Source organism: Tamandua tetradactyla, chromosome 5 (assembly GCF_023851605.1).
Source record: "Tamandua tetradactyla isolate mTamTet1 chromosome 5, mTamTet1.pri, whole genome shotgun sequence".
In the NCBI taxonomy this organism is placed as follows: Eukaryota; Metazoa; Chordata; class Mammalia; order Pilosa; family Myrmecophagidae; genus Tamandua; species Tamandua tetradactyla.
In genome coordinates, this window is record NC_135331.1 from 27,009,539 (window position 1) to 27,037,471 (window position 27,933).

Consider the following 27,933-nt stretch of genomic DNA (forward strand, 5'->3'; position numbering starts at 1 on the left):
GCGCCCATTGGTCCGCGGCCCCGACGGGCGGGGCCGAGGACGGTTCGCCTGCCCTCGATTGGCCATGTCCCGGCGCACGCGCGAGGCGGAAACGCTTTCTGATTGCAAGTGGGTTTGGCGGGAAGACCGCCGGGCCGTCCATGGCGGCGCGGTTCCAGGCGGGCAGCTCCCGGGGCTCCGGCGCCGCGCGGGCTGTTGCAGAGCTTTTCTGTTCCCGGGAGCTTCCGGCCTGCGGAGGGCTTGAGGGTACATTGAGCTGTCGTCCCCCTCCCTGGGCGTCACAGGCCTGCTGGACTCTGCGCCGCTTATTCAGGTCTCTGCAAACATGGCCGCCTCAGAGGCCTCACCCTCCCACCCCCGCCTCTGCCCCCCAAATCCTGCCTCCAGCTCTCTCTTCTGCCCCTTTCCCGGGGCCTTTCCCAACCAGAACTCAGTAAGAGTGCAGGATTTGATAACTTATGTGGTGTGAGGAGTGGGGTTTCCAGGGACCAGGGAGGGCCGGGTACACCCCCAGTCCCCACTCGGGAAGGCCCAGACCGTGGCCAAGGGGAGGCCGTGAAGTAGGTGGGTTGGGACACAGCACCCATTTTGGAGGACTCTGCAAAAATCACTTGATTCTTCTTTTCAGTAAAAAAGAAAACCTTAACTTTTCTTAGGATCCAGTGTGTATTCACTTCTGGGGAAAAGGACAAAGGAGGCACCCAATGTAAGGGGTGGATCCGTCCCAGTCAAAGAAGTATGGAAACCCCTTTGTTTAACTCTCCACCTCCTAACCTGGCCCACATTCACCCCAATTACGTCAGTATATGATGGATTGAGTTTACTAGAACGAAATAGGTGCTTAGGGCATCAAGCTTATTCACTTGATCCCCTCCAAATAAGGGCAGTTGGATATGCAAATTAAGTATTCAACCTACCTTAATCTGTGATTGGTTGAAAACTAAATGAGTAATTATGATAATATAGTGTAGAAAGCTCAGCTGTTACTTTGCTACTTTCTGAGACTAGCTTGAAAGTCCTAAGGAGCCACCCAATGGTGAACGGTGGGGGTGCGGGGGAGGGGGACTCCTTTGGGTTAGGGACTAATATAAAAGGAGCCTATGGGCTTCCATATTCTGCACTCACTTGCAGCTTGTTCCTGTGAGCACCCTTTCTCACGAGAAAGAAATAAAAGAGTTTCTACCATACTGTGTGAGTGTCCGAAAAACTTACTTGAGCTGGTAACACTGCTCTGTACACCAAGCATGGGCCAGCTCATCACCCGAAGGCAGCATCCTGCTCTGGCATCTGCCTAGATGGTAGATGAGGCACTTTTAGCTTGTCCTCCTTAGAGAGCTGGAAACTTCCCCAGTGTCCAGTGTGGTAGACATACCTGGTCAAGCTGTTGGGATTTTCCCCTAGGCCTTGGGCAGCCTCTGGCCAGTGCCACCAAGTCTGGCCTTACAAAGATCGCTTTGGCAGCAGGGGGGAGGAGAATGGAAGGGCAAACCAGCTAACAGCCAGGGAAACCAGGTGGGGCCCCTGCTCTCCCCTCTTCTTCCCAGGTGAGTGAATCCCTGCTTCCTCTGGGCCTCAACCACACCATACACCTCTCATGTTGTATCGTAAAAATATATTTATTTTTCTGGTCATAAAATTAATATGTACGCTGAGTAGAAAGTTTGGAAAATGCCAGAGAAGTACAAAGAAAACAAAAATCATTCATAAGCCCACAATCCAGAGATAAAGCATTATTAATATTTCAGTGCCCATTTTCTCTTTTCGCTTCGTGTGTGTGTGTATATATTTATCTACTTTAAATATACACTTGCGGGGGCAGGCAGACAATGGTGGCTCAGTGGCAGAGTTCTCACCTGCCTTGCCGGAGACCCGGGTTTGATTCCCTGTGCCTGCCCATACAAAAAGAAAAAAGTATGTATATATATACACATATATATATATATGTGTATATATATATATATATATGTATATATATATATATACACACACACACACACACACAAACAATTGGGTTCAACTGGGATCAATCCATATGATTTTTTTTTTATTTCTGTTCCAAAGTAGGTATTGACCACATATGAAATGGGAGCACTGGCTTTCCCCTCCGCCCCCCCCCGCATGGACAGGCACCGGGAAACGAACCCAGGTCTCCGGCGTGGCAGGTGAGAACTCTGCCTGCTGAGCCACTGTGGCCTGCCCCCATGTGATTTTTTTGCTAACAGTGTCTTGGAGATATGTCACATACTATACACTTTACCCACTTAAAACATACAATTCAGTGGGTCTCATTATATTCACAGAGTTGTGCAACCATCACTACAATGGATTTTAGAACATTTGCATCATCCCAAACCTCATTTCTTTCTATTGCTGAATAATATTCCGTGGTATGGGTGTACCACATTAATTTATACATTCATAAGTTGATGGACATTTGGGTTGTTCCCGCTTTTTGGCAATTATGAAGAATGCTGCCATGAGCATTTGCGTCTAAGTTTTTGTGTGGACACGTGTTTTCAGTTTTATTGGGTATGTAGCTGGGGGTGGAATTCCCAGGTCCTAGGGTGATCCTTTGTTTAACTCTTTGATTGAGGAACTGCCAGACAAACCCTGTGATTTTTTTATCTTGGTTTTCTCATTTAACAATCACGTGCATTTTCCCACTAGTTAAATGTTCTTCAAAAACGTGGCTCTCGGTGATTGCCAAGTTTGAAATCTTAATCACACAATCCCTTGTGACTGGGCATTGAGGAGATTTCCATTTTTCATCATTATAAATAGCATTGCAGTGAACACCTTTGGGCATCAAGCTTTTGTTATTTCTGTAGAGCAAATTAATCAAACAATTGGATTAAAAGGGCGCAGACAGTTTCAAGCCTCTCGGGGCATAATGGTAAAGCGCGTTCAAAAAGGCGTCAGTTTGCACTCTCACAGGTCGGGTTTAGGAATGCTGATTGCGTATTTTATTTTAATTGTGTTTTTTAGCTCATCAAAGCCCAGACATCTGGAGTCAAGGACTTTTTTGGGGCATCCCCGAACAGCACATAACAAGGGCTCAATAAATGTCACCTAAAGGAGTGAGAGAAAATGAAGGACCAGATCATGCATTTGGGGCACAGAGGAGGGCATGGGTCTGAGTCATTGTGGGAGTTTGGAGCTGTTATGTACCCCAGAAAATGTTGTGCTCTTTAAATTCATTCTTGTTGGGGCAGACCTGTTTTACTGGAGTCCTTTGTGAAACAATAAAAGGCATAAAAAGCACAGAGAGCTCGAGAAGTCCCAGAGAAGCTGAGAGACAAGAACATACCCACAGAAGTTGAGAGGAAGCCATTGAAGCCAGAAGCTGAAAGCAATGAAACCTGGGAGAGAAGGATCAGCAGTCACTGACCAGGTGCTTTTCCATGTGACACAGGTGTCCCAGATGCTGGCAGTCTGTTTTCAGAGTCCAGGTATCATCCTGTTGGTGCCTTAGTTGGACATTTTCATGGCCTCAGAACTGTAAATTTGTAAGCTAATGAATCCCCATTGTAAAAGCCAATCCTTTTCTGATATATTGCATTCCAGCAGCTTTGGCAAACCGAAACAGTCATTTTGAAGGTCAGCTCAGCAGGACCCACCACCTGGCTGGTGAAGGGACTCAGTTGCAGACAGGGGTGGCAAGTGATGTGAGGCCAAGAACCCCCAAGGTGGAAGGTTAAGTGGCTGATGGGAAAAGGTAAGGAAGCCCCACTCCCAGATCATTTAGAGTTAGGTGCTGGTAGAGGCTGGCGGCAATGCTTTTTTGTATTCCACCCTTGAAGCCCCAGTCTTGATGCGAAGCTCTGGAAGGATTGTCTTCACTGAGCTAGCAAGGTCCATAAATTCTCTCTTCACCTGGATATCCTACGGAAAAAACACATTATAAGGTGATATAGTCTCACCTTCTGAGAATGTGACTATTTGTAGTTTCACAAGAACTGACACCCACACATAACTCCTATCCTGTGCATGATAATCTCACTCCTCAAATCATTAAAACAGATGGGAAGGGACTTGAGGTGCTTCTAAGGTACATGCACTCCTTCTTGGGCTGGAGGCTGGTTAGGCAGCTGTATGCTGTTTGTGGAAATCCATCCAGCTCTACACTTAATCTAGGTGCCCCTTTCAATATAGACATTGAACCTCAATTAACAATAAAAAGCAAAGAGGGTGGGGAGAACTAGGATTGAGCGAGAACTTCTCCATGCAGGCCCTTTCCTACAGGGTCTGTCACCTCACCCTGTCTTCATGATAAGTTTTGATATGCTCTGTTCTCATTTTCATTGGCCTCAGGATGTTTTCTGATTACATCTGAATCATTCTGAAGGCCGGTTCAGCTACACCCAGCACCTGGTTGATGAGGGGACTGGTGCAGACACAGATGGCAGGTGATGTGTGGCCAAAACCCCGGAGGTGGAAGGTTCAGTGTCTGATGGAAGGAGGTAAGGAAACCCCCTCTCGGGTCATTATGCCAGGCAGGCCTGGGCATAAACCCCATTTTACATAGAGACCAAGTTGAGGCTGAGCCCTGGGAAAAGTTTTACTTCAACTTTATAGCTTATACACATCTCCCTCAAAACTGAAGATAAAATCTGGGTTTGTCAAATTTGACTAATAATAACAGTTAAGGAATCAGAAGACAGGACACTGGCTCTAGACTCGTGTTGGTCTTTAATTCAGAATCTTGTCCAAGATCCCACATTAGATGCATCCAGAACTTGGATCTGATTCTAAAGCCCGAGCTATTTCCACTCTACTATAAGACTCATACGTTATAACGAACAAATGGGCATTTTTTGAGAGAACGACATCACATAAACTTCATCTCATTTAGGACGATAGGGTTCAGAACTGATGAATTCCTAGAGTAGAAGGCATGCTATCCCCTGGCTTTGCACCCATAGAGACCAGGCAGTTGTTAGCGGGAAGCAGTGAGGGTTGTCCCAAACCCTGAAGTCACATCTCTGGGAAGGCTTTTGACTCAACCCTGTGTTGAAATAAATCAGGGCTAGGAAGTTGTAGCTAGGCTTTCTTTTAGTAATTTGCATTGTGGGATTCTCTCTTTCCATCTTTAACGTTTGACTGCCTAATATAGAAAAGACTGACATTTTGTATACAAAACAAAGCAAAATTGAATGAAAAGGAGGCCTAATCTCCTTCACAGCCAGGCATGGGACTCTTGTAGGGCCATCCATCACCTGCAGCCAGTACAGGCCAAGTGGAGGGGCCAGCAGCCTTGGCAGTACAGAATCTGCAAATCTAAACAAACGTCAGTGAACAGAACATCACGCCTCTTGTCATGGTCAGGTTCATGTGTCATCTTGGCCAGGTGATGGTGCCTGGTTGTCTGCTCAGGCAAGTGCTGGCCTGTCTGTTTCTATCAGGACATTTCACGGACTTAAATGATGACCACGTTGGCTGTCTCCGCAGCTGATTGCATTTGTAGTCACCTATGGGGAGTGTCTTCTGCAATGAGTGACGCTTAATCTAACCACCAGAAGTCTTTTAAGGATTCAGAAGAGACGCTCTTTCTGCTTCAGCCAGCAAGCCTCTCCTGAGAGTTCGTTAGGACCTTCTTCATTGGAGCTGTTAGCTCGTGGCCTGCTCTACAGACTTTGGAATCTACATCCCCACGGTTACTTGAGACACTTTTATAAATTTTATATTTACAGATATCTCCTGCTGATTCTGTTTCTCTAGAGAACCCTAGCTAATACAACCCTCAACCAACCAGCTATTCTCTTCTAGCCAATGCAGAAATCAGGCAGGGGTCACGAAGGTGAGCCCAGGCTGCTGCCACCAGGTAGGAGCCGGGATTAGGCACCTCATGTCTTAGATTGAGGCCGGGTTCACACCCCGACGCAGCACCACCTCCCTGGGCAGAGTGCTTTATTTCCACGCTCCCCACTTTTTCTGATGTAAAGTGGAGGCAATGTCACCTCACTGGGCTGTTGGGAGGCCCAGAGACGAGGTTTATCAAAAGCCCTTACGGAGAAATCCAGCAGTTCCAGGGCTGATACTGGATTATTCCGGACAGCCTTGAGAACCGCCAGGCAGCCTTCATTTCGCATGGGGTTCCTGGACATCTAAGAGACACGCCCGCACAAAACCAGAGGCGCTTAGCGCCAGGCCCACGGCTCTGGGTGGACTGAGCACCCACCCAGTGCCCAGCTCCACGCTGGACCCCCTGTCCTTGTCGAGTTTGCTGCTCTCAGTGGAAGGAATAAAAGGAGACAGATCACAAAAATGCAGTGTGGGAAGTGCAAGGAGAGGGTGGATGTCAAGTTTGCCGGGAAGGTTCTGGAAGGCTGGTGGGAAGGATGGGGTGCAGGCAACGCCTGAGCTGAGCTTTACAGATGAGCTGGGCAGAGCTGGGCCTTGCGGCAGGAGAAGAAGGAGCACACACACAGGTGCGGAGGAGCACCTGGTGTGGCGAGTCCCGTGAGCTGGGAGTGAGCGATACATGCTCAGGGCAGGAGGGGAGGGGCGCGTGTGGGAGGGCCTGGAGTTCAGCTGTGGGCACAGGGTCCCCCCCTGTGGACCTGCCCCATGCCCGCCCTGCTCACTGCCCTCTCTGCCTGCTCCTCAGCTCCCTCCCCTGGAGGAAGGAAAGTCCTCAGGGAGTTCTCAGCTATAGCCCCTATTTTACCTGGCCGAATTCTGGGTGCCAGCAAGGCCAGAGGAAGAGCTGAGGGGGAAGCAAGGGGTGTCTGCATGATGAAATACGAAAGAGGAAGGGCAGTGGTGGGTAGGGGAGCAGCTGGGATGGAAGGATCAACGGGAGGGGTCTGAAAACGTGCACAGGCCAGGTCACAGGAGACCCTTTCCTCTAGGCCCGCACATGTGGTTCTGGAATGTTCCTGCATCTCTGCCACCGGGCCGGGCAGATGTGGTGGGGAGATCGCTGAGTGGACAGGCATGGGGGCAGGTCCGTTTTGGAGCCTCCCCCATCAGGCCAGCACTCACGACAAGAATCTTCAGTGTTTGGTTGACTCGGAGGCCCAGGCCCAGGCTCAAAGCTCCCATTGCTGAGATGCGGTTGTAACTGCAAGAGAAAGAAGTGGGGTGCGTCCCAACAGCCATGCAGAGCCTGCGCTGCCCAGGGTCCCGCCCCTGCCTGCTGTCTCGGTCCCAAGGAGCTTCCGTGGCATACACATTGCAAGCCTCTCTCACCTGAGGATCGTGAGGAGGTCAGTGAAACAGGGAGAGAATGCAGCCAACACACTTAAGGGACACACAGACCCGAGCACCCCTCCTGGCAGAGAAGGTCAGTGCCTCCCCTGCCTGCTGAGCTAGGAAGATGCTCCCACAGGTTCTGCCCCAGCTGGTACCCCAAACTTATCTGTGCTGATTTGGAAGGATTACATACCCCAGGAAACCATGTTTTAACCCTGATTCAATATTGCAGCAAGGGAATTCATGACTAGATTATCTCCAAGGAGATGGGGCACGCCCAATTGTGGGCATGGCCTTTGATTAGTTGGAGATGTGACCCTACCCATTCCAGCTGGATCTTGACGAGTTTGCCAGAGCCTTTAAAAGGGGAGACATTTTAGAGAAAGCTCAGAAGTGAGAGTCGACAGAGAGAGCTGACAGAAACTTCAGAGCAGAGCTGACACAGATGCCGACACTTGGAGAACAGAGACATCTCCAAACCTCTGTTTGGAGATGCTTGGAGCCCAGCAGATGTTGCCATGAGATGTTAAGCAAGTTAGAACCTGGAGAGAGCCAAGGGAAACCAAGAGATGAAAGCCAGTCCTGGAGAAGCCAAAGGAGGAGCCCCCACAGGAACAGAGGCTGAAAGCAACAGAGCCCAGGAGCAAGGGACCAACAGATGCCAGCCATGTGCCTTCCCAGCTGACAGAGGTGTGCCTGACCCATCGGACTTTCTGGAATGAAGGTACCTCTCCCTAGATGCCTTAGTTTGGACATTTTTGTAGACATAGAATTGCAAACTTGTAGCTTCTTGGATTCCCCTTTTTAAAAGCCATTCCAGTTTTGGGATAGTGCATTCTGGCAGCTTGCGAACTAATACACTATCACGGAGACAGGGCCTGTGCCAGTCAGTGACCCAGCTCCCTCCCTGTGTCCCTTCCTCTGTCCTGCTCAGCTGCTGGGTAACTGCTGAGCCATGTTACCCTGGCTCGGCTTGCCTTGCCTTGATTTCAGCATCTTCCGGCTCCTTCCATGGAAGAGGAAATGTGGGCAAGATCGAGTAGCAACCCAGCACCCAAGCCAAGGGAGGACTCAGCCAGGCAACTACGACTGCCCTAACCTCTGCCTTTCTACTCCCCTCCGTGCTAACGGCCCTAGAAGAGTGCGTCACACAGGGCAGGCCCCTGGGAACCAGCTGCTGCACAGAGCATGCCCGTGCACCCACAGGTCAGGGTCCTGCTGCTTCTGAAAGGGAGAGAAACTCTCATGGAGCACCCATTCCACATCAGGCCTTTGCAGATATTTGTTATTCCCGCCCACCTGCCCTTTCAGTGGAAGTCATGGGTCCCAACGTAGAAATGGCGAACTAGAGTGAGAAGGACAGAGCTGAGTGCTCTTGGGTGTGGCTCGAGGCCCATCACGGGTGGGTGGTGGCAGGTAAGTTAAGGTGGAGACAGAGCAGGATACCAGAGCCCCGTGCTCTGGGGCCAGCACCCCCATGCTCCTTACCCAATGTTGAGTTCCTCCAACACGTTGTTGGCTCTCAGGGCCTCACCCACTGCAGAGGCACCTGGATCACCAAAACCATTGTAGGAAATATCCAGGATTTTCAGGAAAATGTTGGCTTAGGACACAGAAGAGCCAAGCTGTGGGCCCTGACAGTAGGGGAAGCCTTGCGGGGTGGGGGGGTGCAGGCCGTAGCCCTGGAATGCAGGAGACCCAAAGTGCACAGAGCAGGGAGAAGCTCCAGGACAGAGGGTGGCATCTAGGGAAAGTGCCACGCAGGCCCCGTTAATTGTGGGCAGCAGGAGAGGGCGGCAGGTACACATGTCCCCCAGAGGCCACTGGAGCCTGGGAGTCTGCCATGCCGCAGCAGGACCCAGAAACATGATGATCAGTTGCCAAGTCCAGTCAGGAGCCTTTCAAGGACAGGGACCCCACGGCATAGGGCAGGTGGATGAAACATGCCGGAGGACTGTGATGGGATGAGGGGCGGGAGTTTGTGTGTGCCGTAACCCCCAGATCAGGCCCTGGAGGAGGGTGAGGCAGCAGCTGCTGGTGTCTGAAGAGGACCCCCCCAAGGCAGCCAGCACTGCAGGCCGCTCATGCCGCCTGGCCAGAGGCTCGTGCCACCTGTTCCTGGAACCCGCAACATCTGAGGGAGCGGGTGTCAGAATGGCTGCTGCCACCCAAGAGTGCAAAGGTGTTGTTTCAGGTCAGCATCAATAGCTGGGATGACTGCAAGGATGTCCCCTTCCATCTGAATACCTGTGATGTCTGGAAAAGGTGTGGGACATTCACCTGTGGGAGTTCTCAGTAACTGACAGGAATGGGCATGGCACATGGGCCCATTGTTGAATGCATTAAATGCATTCAGCACACCAATGCAGTGTATTTTATGAATGATCATTCTGTATTCCCACAGCTTCTCTAATAATAATAAAAAAGATTGAAGAATCATTTCTGAAGAGCTGCAAAGTCAGCCCAAGGGGGATTGGGAGGGGGAACTCCTACCTCCAGACCCCAGGCAAAGGCTAGAGCTCCTAAACCTCGGAGGTGATTCCAGCTTATGTTGAGCTCCGTGAGTCCTGTGTTTTCTGCCAGAGCTTGGCCAAGTATTGTTCCTTTAGAGACACCAAGAGAGACCTTTTCATTCACACTGTTTATTGATTCAAAAAGCAATGCCAATGCCTCCTGTGTGCCAGGGTCTCTACTGGGCATGTGGGTCTAGGGGAAAAACCCAACATGGGCTCTGCCCTGTTCTCAAGGAGCTCACACCAAGAGAGGAGATATAAATACAAATGAATGGAGTTTGAGCTATTATAGGCTACAGATGGGGAGATGTGCAAAAAGAGTGGGGTGAACCCTGCTGTGCTGGTTTGAAGCTGTTGTGTACCCCAGAAAAGCCATGTTCTTAATCCTCATTCAATGTTGTTGTGTGAGGTCCTTTTGAATAAGTTGTATCTGTGGAGATGTGGCCCATAAAATTTTGGGTGGGACCTTTTGATGAAGTGGTTTTCATGGAAATAAGTCTTCACCCATTCAAAGTGGGGTCATTTACTGTAGTCCTTTATGAGGGAACCATTTTGGAAAAAGCTGCAGAACCCACACAGGCAGAGATGTTTGGAAATGAAGAAAGAAAATGCCCTCGGGGAAGCTGTTTGAAACAAGAAGCCAAAGACCCTAGCAGTTGCCAGCCATGTGCCTTCCCAGTTGACAGAGTTGTTCCAGACCCATCGGCCTTTCTTGAGTGAAGGTATCTTTCCCTCAATGCCTTCATTTGGACGTTGTTATAGCCTTAGAACTGTTAACTTGCAATTTAATCAATTCTCTTTATAAAAGCCAACCCATTTCTATTATATTGCATTCTGGTAGCTTCAGCAAACCAAAACACCTGCCTTAGGGTGTCAGGGAAGTAAGGAGACAGGAGATAATCCTGAACACTGAGGAACTCATCATGCCTGGGAAAGTGTGAGGTTGAAAGCTCTGGGAGCATGCAGCACTTGTGGAAATGCACACATGGAGCTGGGGTGCGGAAGAGGGAGAAGCTGGGGGTGGGGGTGAGGGTGGAATTAGGGAGTTGTGATGGGCACTGGGGAGATGCTAAGAGGCCTTGAATGCTAAGCCAAGGGACTCAGGCACCACCCTATAGATTCAAGGAGCCACAGGAGGGTTTTAAGTAAAGAAGTGACAAGGCTGAGTTGTTATTTCAGCAAGAGCTTTAGAGGCTCTTTAAAGGGTGGACTCGGGGGGTGGCAGAGGCAGAGACGAGAGCAGGGGGACCAGTTGAAAGGCTCATGCTATAGACTGAGCAAGACTTAGCTCTGGTGGGGAGGGGCAGTGACACTAGAGAAAGGGGCATGTGTTTGTGTATATGTAAAACAAAACAAAACAAACATAAAAACCACCTGAAATATTTCACATGTTAAAGGAGTAGAAACCCCTGCTTCTACTCTCCCCTGCCCCTGGGACTTTGCACAGCCTCTTCCCCACATTGGAACTGCTGACTCCCACTTGACCTGGCTAAGAGCGCCTCCTTTTAACCTGGGTTCGTAGCATCAGGAAGCTTTGCCTGCCTGTCAGGGTTAAGCTAAACCTCCTCGGACGTCCACCTCTACTTGGGCTCCCACCCTTCCAAGGCTCTGGCCCGTCCGATCTTCTCCCACCAGCCTGGAGCTCCGTAGAGGGACTGAGCCTTGACCCCTGTCCACGGGCCAATCAAGCACAGAGGAGAGAAGGAAAGAAACAACCAGTGAGCCCAGCTGGCCCGGACCCTGGGAACATTTTCAGCACCGCGGAGAGCTCCATGCGCAGGCGCGAGAGATCAGCCTTTGGCGCCCAGCACTGGGGTTTGCTCCTACCCCTCCCTCCCAGGATCCCAGATAAGGGGTGCTTCCCCCTGTCCTCAGACACTTCTAGCCCTGCTAGCGAAGGGTACTGGTTCCTCACTCTTTGGGGAAGCCCCTTCTCGGCTGAACGGCTCCGCCTTTGTAACTTACCAAAGCTTGGCACCTGCAGCCCCCCGCCCCCGGGGACCAAGACAGGAAACTGAGACCCAAACTCCTTCACCCCTTTATTGCACAAGGGAGTCGGGCCCACCCACGGTTCCCAGTTGGGAAAGCAAAAGTGTCCGTGTCCTCTGTGCTTCTTGCCCTCCAACTGTGCAGGTCCAGAGGGACACCTATGGTTAATCCGCTGAAAGTCTGAAATTAGCCTTTCTTTTAATTTGATTGACTTCCCCACAACAATCTTCTCAAACTAGCCCTCTGGAAAGGCCAGTTCTCACAGGCTGAAATTGGCACCCCCGCCCCGCACTCTAAGCAGCTGGAGACAGATCCAAACTTTCCAAATCAGACAAATCTTCTGGGGGGGCACCCTTTACAAGACTGATATCCCCCAAGGGTTGGGCTCAGCAGGTGCAGGGTACAGAAATCTGTATTCCTAACCTAGAGTGCCAGGCAATTCATACAGCTAATTGGAGCATTTGGGGAGAGGCAGGCAGAGATGTAAAGGAGACAACCCGTGCAAAGGTCCTGGGGCCCCAGAGAGAAGCGAAATCAAGGAATCCCACTTGTCATAAAACACTCAACTCTCTGACATGACCTGCAGCCACACAGGCCCCCTGCTGCCTCTCCACCCCACACCATAGGCAGTCTCCCCTGGCTCGATAACAAATTCAGACTGCTATCAGTCTGGGAAGAGGACACGCATGCTCTCCCTCTGGTCTTTCTGGCTGGCTCCTTCTCACCGTGTGCACTTCAACTTAAATGGAACTTCTTTACAGAGTTCTCCCCGGCAACCCCCCACGTCCGTTTGAAGCTATTATGTACCCCAGAAAAGCCATGTCCTTTAATCCTCATTCAATATTGCTTGGTGGGAACATTTTCATTGTTTCCAAGGAGATGTGACCCACCCAATTGTGGGTGGTAACTTTTGATTAGGTGGTTTCCATGGAGATGTGTCCCCACCCATTCAAGGTGGGGTTGCTCACTGGAGCCCTTTAAGAGAGAAGCATTTTGGAAAAATCCTAGAGCCAACAGAGCCCGCCTATACAGCCTTTGGAGATGCAAAAGAAAAGTGCCCCCAGGGAAGCTGTTCGAAATGAGAAACCAGAGATCCCAGCACATGCCAGGCACCTGTCTTCTCTACTGACAGCCTTTCTTGTATCATGGTATCTTTCCCTGGATGCCTTAGTTTGGACATTTTCATGGCCTTAGAATTGTAAACTCGCAACTTAATAAATCCCCCCACCCTTTTAAAAGCCATTCCGTTTTTGGTGTGTTGCATTCCAGCAGCTTTTACAAACTAACACACCCCCTATAGCAGGGTCCTGGCTTTTCCCTAGAAATCTGCCCTGTTTGTTGTTTTCCTAGCACCGAAAATTATGGAGAATTGTTTTGGTCACTTGTGTTTCTTGAAGCCAGGGACTTTCTTTTGTGGATGGCTGGCCCCCTAGCTGTTACATCAGTGGCCAGCACATAGAGGAAGAGGTCACTCAGAGATGTCTGGGTGGCTGGGGTGGGCGTGAAGCAGACCAAGGTGACGACGGAGGTTCGACTCCCCCGACAGGTGCTGTCCAGCAGGTGCCCAGGTGTGGATGGGCTCGCGGGGTACCTGCTTGGCCATTCAGCTGGTTGTAGCTCAGGTCCAGGGATTGCAGGCTCGTGTTGAGCAGCAGGAGCTCCGCCAGGCACTTGGCCGCCTGCATCTCCAGGCCATTTCCCACCAGCTGCACCCTCTGCACGGCCGGATTCACCACGAGGGCAGCACAGAGGGCCCGGGCCCCCACCACTCCCAGCTGGTTCTCCGACAGGTCCACATCTGCAGGTGATACCACCACCCGGTCAGTGGGACCCAAAGCTGGGGTGGGATGGGGAGAAGGCAGCAGGGCGGCCAGGAACCATGGGCCCCACCCTCCTCCATCCTGCAACTTTCCAGGCCTCAGGCAGCGGCGGGAGCTTTGCAGATGGGTTGTTCTGGGGTAGTGTGGGCGCGGCCCCTCGGGTCTTGCCCCCCCTTCCTCTCAAGGGGTTAGGACTACCCAGCTTGCTGTGGTGTGCAGCCCCCCGTGGGTTACTGACACAGGCAGCAACCTAACCCACCCACGGAAGCCCTCGCTGCCCCCTTATAGGGCCTGACAATGCCAGCCCAGGTGGCTGTGTGTGCCTATCCCATGCAGGTGACCTCACTGGGTAATAGGGTCACTGAAGACATGATTGAGTTAATGAGAGGCAGGAACCGGATTAGGGTGGCTCTAACCCAATACGAGTTGGGTCCTTATAAGAAGAAATAAATATGGACACAGCCAGAGGGGAGAGAATGCCATGTAATGATGCAGACAGAGACCAGTGTACTGTTTAGGAAGAGGCAAGGAAGGCTCCTCCCCTACAGGTTTCAGAGGGAGCAGGGCCCTGCCGAGCCCTTGATTTTGGAATTCTAGTGTCCAGAACCGAGAGACAATACATTCCTGTTGTTTGCAGCCGCATGGTTTGTGAAACTGAGACCACACACCCCCTGGGGCCCGCTCATCCCTTCCCCTTCTCCAAGTATTGCATCCAGGCACTGCACCCTGGGGATCCACCACGTTGAGGGAGGGAGGTGGGACGGGTCGGGAGGATCGGGGAGTGGTGACCCGCAGTGGGTGCACGACAGAGGGTCTGACTCCCTCCCCCTCCCCAGCCCACCCTGTGATGAGGCCCCTTCTCTATCTCCACCAGTTGGGGGAAGGGTCGCTTTGCACCCTAGAGGAATCAGGGAGGACTCAGGATCTGCCCACGTGCCCCAGGCCCAGCACCTACCACAGATGCAGCTGCTTCTGCTCAGGGCAGCTGCCAGGGCCTCAGCCCCTGCCGCACAGAGCCCGTTGTCCCACAGATTTAGCCGTTTGATGATCGGATGGGAGCTCAATGCGGAAGCCAGAGCCCGGGCCCCCTGGGACAGGGCAGAGGGTCCAGGCACAGCTGGCTGCTCATGCTCGCAGGGCTCAGCCCACTCTGTGCTTCCCCACTGGAGACTCTCCCCTTCACATAGGCGCCGGGGGGACACCACCCCCCTGGCTGGAAGCTCCCCAGCCCTATGCTTTCACCCTCATCTGTCTCCCAAATGTGGGGATGGAAATTGCATGGCACAGAAGGGGTCTGGAGAAGTGTGCCATGGACACAGCACTCAGACCGGGAATAGATAATCCTATGCATGTTTGGACCCCACCCCCACCCCATCCGGCCCCCAGAGTCTCTTCAGGGTTACCTAGGGCCCCAGGCCACGGTGCTGCAGGTTCAGTTCTGGGGCGCTCCCTTGGCGCAGAAAGCAAGAGGCAGGCACGACACCATGGGCCAGGCAAGACCGAGATAGAGGGCGTCCCTGCCCAGGTCTCCAAGCCCACGGGTGCCTGGGAGAAGACAAGGGAAGAGTGTGGGTGGACCCCTCCTGGGGGTAGCAGGCTGCCTCCTCACCTGCCCTCTCCCTCCGGGCTCAGGTGCTTCTCCCTGCCTGATGCCAAAATTCATGCTTAGTTTTTCCTCTGAGTTGGGAAAAACCCAGCCCTGGGTCCATTTCGGGGTGGGGCACCCCTCCTTACACTGTTGGGCAGGGTTTGGTTTTTCCATTTTAACGACTTCCAGTGGTGAGGCACTGCGGGGGGTGGGGGCACCGGGCACCCACAAAAGGGTGTGCACCCTGCTCGACAGGGGTCCTCTGCCCACTTCGAGCCCAGCCCGCCTCCCACCACCCCCGATGGTTGAACCCACAAGGCAAGATAGGCTTGGCCCACCCCTCCCCGGAGGGGCCTCTTCCGTCTCCAGGTCGAAGTCCGAATCCGAGTCCGAACCCTCCTCGGCCTCCGGGACCCCCGCTGCCGCCGCTTCCTGCTCCCCCTCTTTCTTCCCAGACCTCTCGTGGGGACCCTTCACCGTCTCGGCCATCTCGCAGCGCCGGGCACCGAGGCCGTGACCGCAGCGCAGCCACTTTCCAGCGCGACCCGGGCATGGGGGCGGGCTCTCAGGCTAAACTGGCCAATCAAACGCGGCGCCCGGCAAACGGGCGCCCGGCCAAGCCAGTAGAGATGCGCGTCCCCGGGCAGCGGTCGCCCGGACAACCAGTAGTTGTCGGTTGCCGCGGCAACCGACGGCGGCCCACGTGGTAGGCTTGTCTGGCAGCGCCCGGATTTCACCGATTGCAAAAAAAAAAAAAAAAAAACACGTCTGTGCATTAGTCACTGCGCCGTTCGCCCCTTGGGGCTGGGGGCCCAGAGCTGCGGAGGCGTCGCACAGGAGGGCCTGGGGACTCTTGCAGAGGCGGGTCACTCACCCCACTGCAGCCCTCTCTGAGCACCCTTGCTCAGGACCCTACTTGGCTCCCAGTTCATCTCCCATGCTTCTCAGCTTTTCCATACACTCCTTCCTTCGTCCCTCCCCAGCCTTGTCGCTTGTTGAACTTCAGAATCTGCGTGTCAGCTCAGAGGTCACCTCTTCCTGAAGCTCTCCTTGGGCCCTCCTCCAGGCTCCTGCTGTCCCCATGCTGCCCTCTCGCGGCACTTGTCATTCCTCCACCCCGCTCCATCCCTGAGGAAATGAACCCCAGAGGGCACAGACAGGGCTTGCTTGGGGAAACCTATGCCCAGCCAAAGGAGTCTGCAGAGGAGGGGAGGCCCAGGGCCGCTGGGGCTGGGGTTCACCTCTCGCCTGGTGGGGGGAGTGGGGGCAGTGCCCCTTTAACAGCTGCTGGCCTGGCCCAGTTTGGAATCCTGCCTTGCCTCCGTCTGGCTGGGACAGCAGCTGCTGTGCTGACTCATGCAGCCCAGCAGCCAGCAGGAGCTGGGAGCATGGGCTCCCGGGGGGCCACAACAAGCTGGGGGCTTCTGGATTACAAGACCGAGAAGTATGTGATGACAAGGAACCGGAGGGTGGGCACCTTACAGAGGCTGCTGCAGTTGGGGGTCGTGGTCTACGTGCTGGGGTAAGAGACGAGTCCCCAGCAGGCTGGCCATGGGGTGGTGGCCAAGCTCACTTGGCCTGAGGGTTGAGAGTTTGGTTCCTTCAAGGGCTGGGCAGAAGGAGGGACCTCCGTCAGTCCAGAGGCCAGCGGGATGCAAAAGCAAGCTGTGAGCTTTGCCCAGCTGTGTGTCCCTTGCCTCCCTTCCAGGGCTTTGTCTCAGCCCCATGTCGGGCTCTGAGGCACAGAGTAGGGTTGGTGGCCACCCCTCTGTTGCAGGAAATGCCCTAGCCAGGGAGGAGGTCATTTCCAATAATGGTGAAAGCTGGAGTGCTAAAGCCCCCGAAAAGAGATCATGGGTTCTAACTGGGGGTCTGGAGGGCTTTAAGAACTGGGAGGAAGGGACTCGGTGGGCAAAGGTGGAGTTGATTAGGACAGTGGGGTAAATTAGGCTGAGGACGGTGGCTCTCCAATGTCTGGCTGGGGCTTCTGGCCTGTGCAAGAGTCTTGGGCAGGAAACGAGGCTGGAGAGCAGTCAGGTGGCTCTTGAAGCATTGAGTGCTACACAGGGAGCCCCAGGGCTTGTGAGTGTGATGGGACTGCAAGGTTGGGGGTGGACAGTGTCCCCACACAGGCCCACGACACATGAGCGTCTAGGGAGAGTGGTGCACAAATGGGAACCAGCTCTGGCCCTGCTCCCATGTACCGGGGACATCCCACACTGCCGGCCTTCCTCTCCCCTAGGTGGGCCCTCCTGGCCAAAAAAGGCTACCAAGAGCGAGACCTGGACCCCCAGATTTCCGTCATCACTAAACTCAAAGGGGTTTCTGTGACCCAGATCAAGGAACTTGGGAACCGGCTATGGGACGTGGCCGACTTTGTGAAGCCGCCACAGGTGGGTTTCCCGCTGCTGGGCGCGAATGGGGTGTATGGGGTGGGGGCTCCCACCTCTGACACCAACCCTCCAGGCTCTTGCAGTGGATGTCTATGAGAGAGAGGCATGTGGTGCCAGAGGAGGGGTGGAGGGACTCTTGCTGACTGCAGGGCAGGCTGGGAAGGGTTTCCAGGGATGTGTGGGAGGTTTCACAGGGTGAGAGAACGGGTCCCGAAGCTAGGTTGCAAAGGTTGCATCTGAAAAGACATGGGGTGTCTGAGAACTCAAGACTTGAGCCTAAGGGTGGGGTTGAGGCACATGAGAGTGGGGGAGGCCTGGAGCTTCTTAATACTCTTCTTCCTAACCTGGAGCACCAGCCAGTTGCTCTCAGTCCCTCTCGAGCCACATTGCCCATCCCCCTCTCCTCTACCCAGCTCTTCTGTAACCTTAGCTACACCTTCCATTCTACTGATTCCCAAACTGAAGTCCCAACGACCACCTGCCCTGAGCCTCAGCTACCTCCTGCATGCACACTCCCTGTGTCCAAAGAGAAATCCTCCCTCTCTCTGCACCAACACAGCCTCTCCTCATCCAGTGAGAGCCATGATGGCCAGACTTGGCACCTACCTATTCTTCTCTCTTGTAGATGCTGCCTCCTAATTTTCTTCACTCCTGCCCCGGAAGGAGTGAAGGAAACCTCCCACACATCTGAAAGCCCTTCCCAGCCTGCCCTGCAGAGGGCACCTATCCTTCCCTCCTGTCGATGCCACCTCCTAACATTCTTCACTCCTCCCAGGCTCCTTGTCCATGCCTGGCTGAGGCTCTGGTCCTCTGTGACCCTCTGACTTCTCCTCTCACCCACTCCCTACTGCCCAGGTGCACACCATGCAGCAGACAGATTGAGCTTTCACACATGGCATCATCAGGTCCCACAGGCTGCTGCTGGCAACCCCGCCAAGGCTCCCCTTCCTTGATGGTGGGACGAAAAGTCCTTCCATATTGTAACCTCTGCTGCACCTTTCCCTGCCCTCCACCAGCCCTTGACCCCCTTCCTGGTCATGGACCCCACAAACACACAGCGCTCACATGCATAGCACTGAGGGGCCAGCCATCCTTCTGGTACTTGGCCACCTCAGACCCGAGCAGAGCTCACCACCTGCTCCCCTGGCCAGCCAAGGATCCACCGCCCCCACTAGCCTGTGTGGGACCCCAGCCCCACTCACCTCTGATCCTCAGTGCCTAGGAGCAGGAAACTCTTGGAAAATTCTGGTTGAGCAAATGCAGGTGAAATGAGAGAAATAAACTTGTCCCCAAGAGGTGGGCATCGAGTGAAGTTCCCATGGCTCGGAATTGTCTGGAAGCTCAGCCAAATCCCCTCTCCGCCCCAACCACCCTCACTGGGGGTGTCTTTGGGGGTTGATGACCAGATAGAACCGGTTCCCTTCCTTCTCACTGCCCACCTGTGGCCTCCTAGTCAAGGGAGTCAAGCAGGGGCCAACTCCGGGACTTACCTCCTAGGGAGAAAATGTCTTCTTTTTGGTGACCAGTTTCCATGTGACACCAGCCCAAGTTCAAGGCAGATGCCCCGAGGTAAGGCTGCCTGAGAGCCTCCCTGCCTGGGAGGATCTCTTGGGTCCCCACCAGCCCTGGGCCCACCGACCACGCTTGTCTTCTTTCTTCTCCTTCCCAAGTAAATGAAGTTTCCCCATGTGCCTGCCGTATCCCAGGGATAAAATCTTTCTTTGATCCATTCTACTCAATTTTCGGAAAGACCATGATAGAAATGACTATGATCCTTGTTTAAGAAGAGAAGACCGAGGGTCAGAGGGGTTGGTTGGGATTCAGGCTTGGGTCTATGGACCCTAGCCCCGCCAGCTCCGGGCCTTCACGGCTCTCCATTGTCCCTCCCCATGAAGGGCCCAGCTCCCTACCCTGTCCTGTCTTGGGGCCCTCGCCAGGTGCTCAGCCTGATACCCAGAGTTGGGCACAGAAGTCTGAGCAAACCTGGAATTTCACCTCCCCTTTCTCTAGGCCCAGCCTCCATTAATATGTCCCGAGGCAGCTTCCGTTTTTGTTCCTGCTTTGTTCAGGATCACTTATGATCTCTAGATGTTTTTCGCGACAGCTGCAGTCGAGCCAGGTTTGCCCACCTTGTCCTTGTCCATTTCTCACCTCCAGATGCAGAGTCCCTCCTCCCCCCATCCCCGCCCCTGAAACCCCATTGCCTGGGGCAGTTCTAGCATCTCCTACAGAGATCACTCCCTCTCCTTTCCCAACTTGTGCATTCTCTGTGAACACTGGGGACGTGGGACAGAGGCTTCAAGAACTTCTTTCCTTAAGCAAGTCCAGACATTGAATCACTTGTTGGACGGTGACAGCTTAGTCACCTGTGCCCCTAACCCCAACAACTGGTCCCACCAGAGTCGCTGGGAAAACGTGGCCGTGGTTGGTGCCCATTCACCATGGAGGTGGCATATGTCTGCAAGGATGTGCTTAGGCTTAGTGAAACCAAATGTCCTTCCCTTTCCAAAACGATCAGATGTCCAGGTAATGTTCAGTTTGCACGCCGACCTGGAACTTTGTGGGGCACTGTGAGTCAGTGCTTTCTGGACTCCATATGATTCTGCTTTCCCTGTGTCGGGGCCCCTCCTCTCCCCTCTTGTCCACGGTTCCCAGGGAGGCTTGCGGTCGTGAGGCCACAAGCCTGCCAGGCGATTCATCCAAACGGACAGACCTGGCTTCCTGACTTGCGAGAGTCCCCCAGCTGTGCTCTAGTGGATCCGATAGCCTCCTAACAGGCACAGATGGTGTCAGGTCCTTCAACCTGGGCCACCAAACTCGACTTGCCATGCCTCCAGGGACCCCTGTACAGATAGACACAAGTCGCGGTAGCGGAGCTCCGTGACGGGGCTGGGTGGGCAGAGGCTGAAGGCTGGGAGAACCAGGGGAGGTTTTCCCACATCGGGGAGCTGGTGGAACCGGCTGGTGTGAGACAGCTGGGCACAGGGCTGAGTCAGAGCCATGGGAGATGAAGCACTGCTGAGTGAGGCCGGAGTTGGCCTGGGGCGGGAGTCCCCAACTTAAGGCCTCGTGAACCCCACTAAGGAGCTGGGCTTGTTTGCCGTGGTGGGAAAAGCAGTGGGGAGCCATGCTTGGGTTCTGGGAAGAGGTGGGCGCTTTTCTGAACATCAGGAGGGACCACCCAGGCTGCGGGGTGGGAGCTGGGGAGGCCACGCACTGGTTACTACTGGGTCGTGTTGAAGGAGACGGCCATCTGGTGCTGTGACTCTGGGCAGCATGCTTCCACCAGGGCCTCGGAACAAAGCCCCGGCAGCTCACACCTTCCCGGGAGCCTGTCCCCTTTCCGGCTCTGTCTGCCCAAATGTCCCCAGATATCCCCACTGGGGACAGAACTGCAGGAGGGAAAGCAGGGCTCCTCGCCCTCCCACTTCTGACACCTCCTTTTCTTTGCACCCCTCCCAAAAACAACACTCAGGGTGTCCTGTGGGGACATGGGGAAGCTCAGGTTCCACCAGCTGCTTGGTGACTCTGCACTCTCGTCTCCCCTCCCCAGCACCCTTCAGTCCCACTCGCGAGCTGCTGGGTCCACAATGACTGCCCAGAAGGGGAGACAGGGACACACAGCCACGGTAATTTTGGGTTCTGCCCTCCAGGGCCTCCAGTGGGGCCGGGGTTGGGGTCCTGAGATTTGAGGGCCTGGAGTCTGTCTGTTTTCAAGGCATAAAAACGGGCCAGTGCGTGACCTTCAACGGGACCCACAGGACGTGTGAGATCTTTGGCTGGTGCCCGGTGGAAAGTGGCCCCATGCCAGCGTGAGTTGTCCCCGCTCCCCCCTCGGCCCCATGCAGGGTCCCCTTGGGGTGGGGTGTCAGGGCGGTGCAGGGACCTTCTCTCACCTTCCTCTACCCTCAGGAAGCCCCTTCTGGTCCAGGCTGAGAACTTCACGCTTTTCATTAAGAACACCGTCACCTTTAGCAAGTTCAACTTCTCCAAGTAAGCCCCATGAGGGGAGGGGAGAGGTGGGGTGGTGACCTGGCTGTCCCCACCTCCCCCCCCACACCCACCCAGGGACACCCTTCCACCCCCATATCCTGCCCTCCTCTTCCAGATCCAACGCCCTGGAGACCTGGGACGCCGCCTATTTCAAGCACTGCCGCTATGACCCTCACTCCAGCCCCTATTGCCCCGTGTTCCGCGTTGGGGACCTCGTGGAGGCAGCCGGGGTGGGTTTCCAGGACCTGGCACTGCTGGTGAGTCCACCCCCAGCAGGCCTGGGAAGGGGTGGGGGCTGCTGGGAGGGGGCCGGAGAGTCCCCCCCCCCACCTCCAATGCCCCAGTGGAGCAGTGCCACACGCGGCCTGCAGGGCGGCGCTGTCGGTATCCGCGTGCACTGGGACTGTGACCTGGACACCGGGGACCCCGAGTGCTGGCCTCACTACGCCTTCCAGCTGCAGGAGAGGACCTACAACTTCAGGTGTGGCCCCTGCTGTACCTGGTGCTCCTCGCAGGATTCCTTCTCCATCTGCTCCCAGGCCCTGCTCTCTGGGTGCCCCCTGTGGGGTGGGGGTGAGGTGGGGTGGGGACAGAGGTGGGGAGGGTGCTGCCCGCAGGCACCCCCTCTCTCGGCACAGACTCCATCCCACCTCCTTCCCAAACCCCACTTCCTCCCTCTAGTATCTCATCCCCAAGCCACAGGACCCACCGCCCCTCCCCCCAACCCCACCTCCAAAATTTTATCTAAACTGCTCCAAAGACACCATAGAAAAGTTGGCTCCTTCCAGAAGCACCCCCCTGATGGATACTTCCTCTGGGGTTGCCAGGCGGCTACCATTTTGCCAGTCTCGTTCTCTCTCCCTGCCAGACTGATGTGGATTTATTTACATAGATTGAGTGGAAGCAAGGGGCAGTCCTCCAGACCCAGCCCACTCGACACTGTCTGGCATTTTCCGGGGACAAGGACTCGGTCCCTGGGATCCATCGTGCCAAGGACATACCCAAGAAATCGGGCAAAAGCAGAATGGATCCAATATCAGAATCTTCCCAACCGTCCCAATAACAGTCCTAATCGTTTTCCCCCCTTCCTCTCAATCAAGGGCCTTGCGTGACATTTATTGTCATCATTTATTGTTTGAGTAACCTGAACAGCCCTTCCCACCCCAATCTGGGGGCCTGCTGTCATTCCCCCATGTTTGATTCGCACTTGCCCACACGGCCTCTGGGCCTGGGGACAGAGCCCTAAATGCCGGTGGCCAGGCCCTGTGCTCAGAGCACCTCTTTTCCAGTCCCCAGAAACTTCCAGTGCTTTCTTCCAGGCCCAGCCTACACATGCCCCCTCCATCAGGGAGTCTTCCCGGCTCCCAGGCAATAGTCGGCTGTGGAGTCTCCAGCTCTGGGTCTGCCCCCTGCCCCTCCCCATACCCACTGCTGGTGTGTCTGTTAAGGGACCCTCCTGTCCCCCCACCTCCGCCACGTCCCCACCTTCATCTGAGCAGGCAGACGAGCTTCCAAGAGGCAGGCCCGTTTGCTTCTCCCGGCCTCAGCATCCTCACAGAGCCGAGGCCCAGGCTTTCTGGGATGGGATGGGATGGAAGGGACAGGCTGCAGTGGACAGAGGAGCTGATCCCCAGGGCGCCGTGTCTCTTACCCGCAGGACGGCCACTCACTGGTGGGAGAGCCCCGGTGTGGAGGCTCGGAGCCTGCTCAAGCTCTATGGCATCCGTTTTGATATCCTGGTCACTGGGCAGGTAGGGGCTGGAGGGGAGGATGGGCCTGGCGGCATGGGGTCCCACTCGTGGCAGGGGAGGCTGGCTCAGCCTAAGTCTCACTCTCGCAGGCCGGGAAGTTCGGCCTTATCCCCAGCACCATCACTCTGGGCACTGGAGCGGCCTGGCTGGGCGTGGTGAGTGTCACCCCGGCGGTGCCTGCCTGCCCCTTGCTTGCAGGTTGGTCTGGGGTGGCCGAGACCCGAACGTGCCATGCCCTCTCCCAGGTCACCTTCCTTTGTGACCTCCTGCTGCTGTATGTGGACGGAGAAGCCCATTTCTACTGGAGGACGAAGTACAAGGAGGTGAGCCGCCGAGCTCAGACACCCCCAGACAGACGGTGGCCGGTGGCCAGGAGCCCTGACCCCACCCACATTCCTTTGTCCTGCAGGTGAAGGCCCCAAAGGTGACAACCAAGCCCGCGTGGACCGAGCTGGCTCTCGCAACCGCACAGCAGGCTGCCGAGGGGCTTTAGATGCAGCCCACCCCAGAGCCGGGGGGACACCCACTGGTGACCCACCCTGGAGGCCTGAGGCAGCTGTGGGGTCCCCGCAGGCCCAGGGGGCTCTCCTTCCCCTCGCCCCCTGCCTCTAATCTTGGCAGGTGGCCCCCTGCAGCTGCTGTGCCATCTGTATCTTAGAGCCCTGCAAGGTAACCATGGTGATGGGAGAGCCAGGTGTGCAGGTGGCTGGGCCACTGGTTTCTACCAGCTGCTGTGGGCTCCCGGCCCCCCTCCCCCATTTGTCCTGAGTGGGAGGCCCCGTGCAGAAATTGGCTGCCTGGGGCCCCCACCCAGTGGGCTGTGGTGCTGCATTGCCTGGGGCAGGCCTCACCCAGCTTTGCGTTTCTCCAGCAGAATGGGAGTGGGGTGGGGGAGGAGTGATTCCCCAGCCCAGCTCCCTCCTCTGGCCCACCCACGAGCCCTGAACACAGAACCTATCTGGCATCTGCCTACCCCAGCAGATGGAACCAGCGGCCACAATGAAGCCGGCCCAGCTGTAGCCGCGCCGGTAGAAGGCGTCAGCCAGCGCCGAGTCCGGGTCCAGGCTGTGCCAGGGGACCATGAGGGTCAGCACGGTGGACACCAGGATATAGACGGTGGCTGCCATTCCCAGCGAGATGGCGATGGCCATGGGCACGGCTCGCCGGGGGTCCTGGGCCTCCTCACTGGACGTGGCGATGATGTCGAAGCCGACGAAGGCGTAGAAGCAGGTGGCGGTGTCGGCCAGGATGCCTGAGAAGCCAAAGGGTGCAAAGCCACCCTCCTGGGCGCTCCAGTTCTGCGGGTGGGTAAGGGTGAACCCCAGGACAGTGGTGAAGACGATGACACCCAAGCTGATGACCGAGAAGGTATGGTTGAGCGAGGAAGAGACACGGGCGCCACAGGAGATGAAGACGGAGGCCAGGAGGAGGATGCCAGCAGCCAGGAAGTCGGGGTAGCGGGCCAGGAAGGGCACCTGCCAGACGCCCACGTGGCTCTCGGTCAAGTTGCGGATGTGGTGGCCGAACATGGCGTTCAGGTAGCCGCTCCAGGCTCGGGCCACGGCAGCACCACCGATGAGGTACTCGAGCAGCACGTTCCAGCCGATGAGAAAGGCCCAGAGCTCGCCCATGGACACGTAGGTGAAGAGGTAGGCAGAGCCCGTGCGGGGCACGCGGGCGCCGAACTCCGCATAGCATAGGGCGGCCAGCAGGGAGGCCACGGCGGCCACCCCGAAGGACACCAGCACGGCAGGGCCAGCCAGCTCCTTGGCCACGGCACCTGTGAGCACGTAGAGGCCCGAGCCGACCATGCCACTCACGCCCAGCAGGGTCAGGTCCAGGGTGGACAGGCAGCGACGCAGTGACGTCTCCATGCTGGACTCCTCCAGGGGCTTCCGCCGGGTCAGCTTCCCGCAGAAGCGTGCCAGGCTGGCGGCGCTGGGCAGTCCCCGGGCCATGGCAGGCAGCAGAGAGGAGGCAGCCACCACCACCTGCCAGGGTCCCAGGGGAGTGAGTGACCGGCTGCCCAGCTTGGGCTCTGGCAGTCTCCAGTGCCTCTCTGATGGCCCGGCCACGGCCCATCCCTGTCTCTGGCTCTGTCCCTGGGCAGGGGGTTCTGGCACACAAGCACTGGGGACGCGGTGGGGGTGGGGCTGGGATTGGGAAGGGAGGGGTCAGGGCCTGCTGGAGGGGGTAGCTGGGGTCCCAGGGAAGCACAGAGGGTCTGTCTGCCACTCCCCTCCCCAGGGGGATCTGGTGGATCCAGACCTGGGGGTGAGTCACGCCCCAGGGAGTCTGACGTGGGAAATCCTCCCTGCCAGGGATCTGAGAGCTAGGTGGAGACCCGCGGTTTCCCGGGACAGAGCCAGGTCGCCAGGATCCGGAATAGGAGGGGCTCTATCTCCCGGGGCAGGGCCCAGACCAGCCACCCTAGCCTCAGCCAGCGCCGGGCCCTGGCCCGAGCGCGCGCCGAGACCCAAGCGTCAGAGGGGATGTCCGGCTCACCTCTCGGAGCCAACGGCCCAGCTCTGACCCTGTCCCCAGGCAGCTGAGCCTCCACCCGGCTAGGGCCGCTGCCTGTCCCCCAGTGACCCACCTGCTGCTGCTGCCGTCACCGCCACCACTCTGCGCCCTCCGGCCCCGCCCGCCCAGCGCGCGCCGCCTGTGCGCACCGCCCGCCCCCAGCCCCTAGCCCATCCTGCCGCCGGCTCGCCTTCTCCGGGCCGCCCCCACTCCCCCTCCCCGGGGTCCGCACCAGCGCACAGCCCCCCTCCCCCTCCCCGGGCCCGCACCCGCACACACCACTCTCCCTCCCCAGGGCCCGCCCGCACCCGTGCACAGCCCCGCCCCGCGGTCACCCACGCATCCCCTCTCCCCATACACGCATCTATCCCTCTTTACATGAACAAAAGCAGCACTCACCAGGGTCCTGGGCAGCTCTGTCATCTTCACAGATAAGCAAGGCCAGGCCACCACGTAGGTTAAGTAAGTGCTTTCCCCTGTACCACAGGGCAGGCTTAAGGTGCAGACGTGGGGGGCCTTATAGCCCACCCACTCCCCACCTCATGCCAGTCGTCCTGCTGGGCATCATCCAGTCCCAGGGTTGGGGTGGGTTCCCAAGGCCACAGCAGGCCCTGGTGAATTGAGCCCCGGAGTCGGGGGTGGGGGGCGGATTGGTGAATGAATGACCCTGGGCCAGGGGCAGGGTGCCTGGGAGAGCCCAGAACAAATGCTGCCTGTTCCCACTCTACAGCTGCAGCCAGGACCTCCTGGGATAAGCTGCAGTCCCTCCAGCGTGGGGCACCCCAGACCCCTGGGAGGCCAAAGGAGCCCCTAGTCAGGCATGGAGGACCCTGAGGGACCCCAACACAGCTCACCCACTAGCTGCTTTCCCTGCCATTAGGATGATTTTTTCCCTGCTGCTCTTCTTGCGTAGCTGCAAAGGAGAAAGGTGATGTGATGGGGTGAAACTTGTTCACAGCAAAATGACCATCCAACCAAGCAAAGCAAAACCAAACCGAAACAGGCATCCTCACTTTTTATTCATGTGTTTTCAAGTTTCTAGGTGGCTCTTGGGCCTGGATCTTAGGGCACCTGCAGCCTGGCTGACTCAACCGCTGGCGATGGAAAGGTGGAGCAGTCCAGACAGGATGGTGCTCCATGGAACCCTGTCCCTTAGCCAGCTTCCTCAGCCCCTTCGTGTATTTGCCTGATATCGTCTTGAGGAACTTCTCAGATGGGTGTCCGTTTCCTGCAGGGATGACATCTCCCCCATGCCCTGCCCCTGGCTTGCCTAAACATAATGCAGCAGATATCCTGTGTCTGTTGGAAAGGATGTATGGACCCTAGAAAAGTCATGTTTTTAATCCTCATCCCATTTTGTAAAAGCAGCCATTTCTTCTAATCCCTATTCGGTACTGTATGTTTGAAACCTTAATTAGATCGTCTTTCTGGAGATGTGGCTCAATCAAGAGTGGTTGTTAAGCTGGATTAGGTGGAGATGTGTCTCCACCCACTCCAGGTGGGTCTTGATTAGTTTACTGGAATCCTATAAAAGAGAAAACATTTTGGAGAAAGTTTGAGAATTTGAGAGAGCAGAGACTGCCACAGCACCATGAAGCAGAGAGTCCACCAGCCAGTGACTTTTGGAGATGAAGAAGGAAAATGTCTCCTGGGGAGCTGGAGAGGAAGCTAGCACATGACACCATGTCTGCCATGTGCCCTTCCACTTGAGAGAGAAACCCTGATCTTCATTGGCCTTCTTGAACCAAGGTATCTTTCCCTGGATGCCTTAGATTGGACATTTCTATAAACTTGCTTTAATTGGGACATTTTCTCAGCCGTAGAACTGTAAACTTGCAACTTATTAATTTCCCCCCTTTAAAAAGCCATTCCATTTCTGGCATATTGCATTCCAGCAGCTAGCAAACTAGAACATATCCCTTGTCCTAAAATGCCTCAAAAAAATATAATCCAGCACCCTTTCTTTTTCCTTTTATTTCCTTTCTTTATTATACAAAAGGTAGCATACTACACATATTCGTTTGTACTTTTTTTTCTTCTTAATATGGCCTGGAAATCATACCATTCTTTTTCACAACTGCATAGTACTCCATGGGACATGCCCCCCCAGGGCTTATTCCGCTTCTTTACTGTGCACGGACATTTGGATTTCTTCTAATATTTTGCAAT

General features: G+C 55.5%; 1 protein-coding gene, 2 long non-coding RNA genes and 1 pseudogene across 5 annotated transcripts; 2 read left to right on the top strand and 2 right to left on the bottom strand.

The window, feature by feature from the left end:
* Positions 1 to 137: 137 nt before the first annotated feature.
* Positions 138 to 8,301, top strand: LOC143683871 (uncharacterized). Of its 2 annotated transcripts, XR_013175684.1 has the most exons (4): positions 138 to 246; positions 1,402 to 1,544; positions 2,986 to 3,715; positions 4,312 to 8,301. It is a non-coding gene; the product is annotated as an uncharacterized LOC143683871 (long non-coding RNA). The 2 variants fall into 2 exon arrangements; XR_013175683.1 differs by lacking the exon at positions 4,312 to 8,301 and having other exon boundaries at positions 2,986 to 4,301.
* Positions 2,932 to 8,779, bottom strand: LOC143683872 (uncharacterized). Its single transcript, XR_013175685.1, has 3 exons — positions 8,683 to 8,779; positions 6,985 to 7,063; positions 2,932 to 3,882 (listed from the first exon to the last, which is right to left on the bottom strand). It is a non-coding gene; the product is annotated as an uncharacterized LOC143683872 (long non-coding RNA).
* Positions 8,780 to 16,251: 7,472 nt separating this feature from the next.
* LOC143683000 (P2X purinoceptor 6-like) lies at positions 16,252 to 23,734 on the top strand. The gene is made up of 12 exons (XM_077159333.1): positions 16,252 to 16,626; positions 17,347 to 17,497; positions 18,995 to 19,066; positions 21,051 to 21,126; positions 21,216 to 21,309; positions 21,410 to 21,490; positions 21,606 to 21,747; positions 21,862 to 21,971; positions 23,148 to 23,241; positions 23,331 to 23,396; positions 23,487 to 23,564; positions 23,651 to 23,734. Exons 1-12 carry the CDS (start codon positions 16,493 to 16,495, stop codon positions 23,732 to 23,734), a joined length of 1,182 nt encoding a protein of 393 aa, XP_077015448.1. The 5' UTR covers positions 16,252 to 16,492.
* A 115-nt stretch (positions 23,735 to 23,849) lies between these two features.
* LOC143683001 (cationic amino acid transporter 4 pseudogene) lies at positions 23,850 to 26,763 on the bottom strand (annotated as a pseudogene). The gene is made up of 3 exons (XR_013175398.1): positions 26,619 to 26,763; positions 26,164 to 26,240; positions 23,850 to 25,232 (listed from the first exon to the last, which is right to left on the bottom strand). The product of XR_013175398.1 is annotated as a cationic amino acid transporter 4 pseudogene (transcript).
* Positions 26,764 to 27,933: the final 1,170 nt, after the last annotated feature.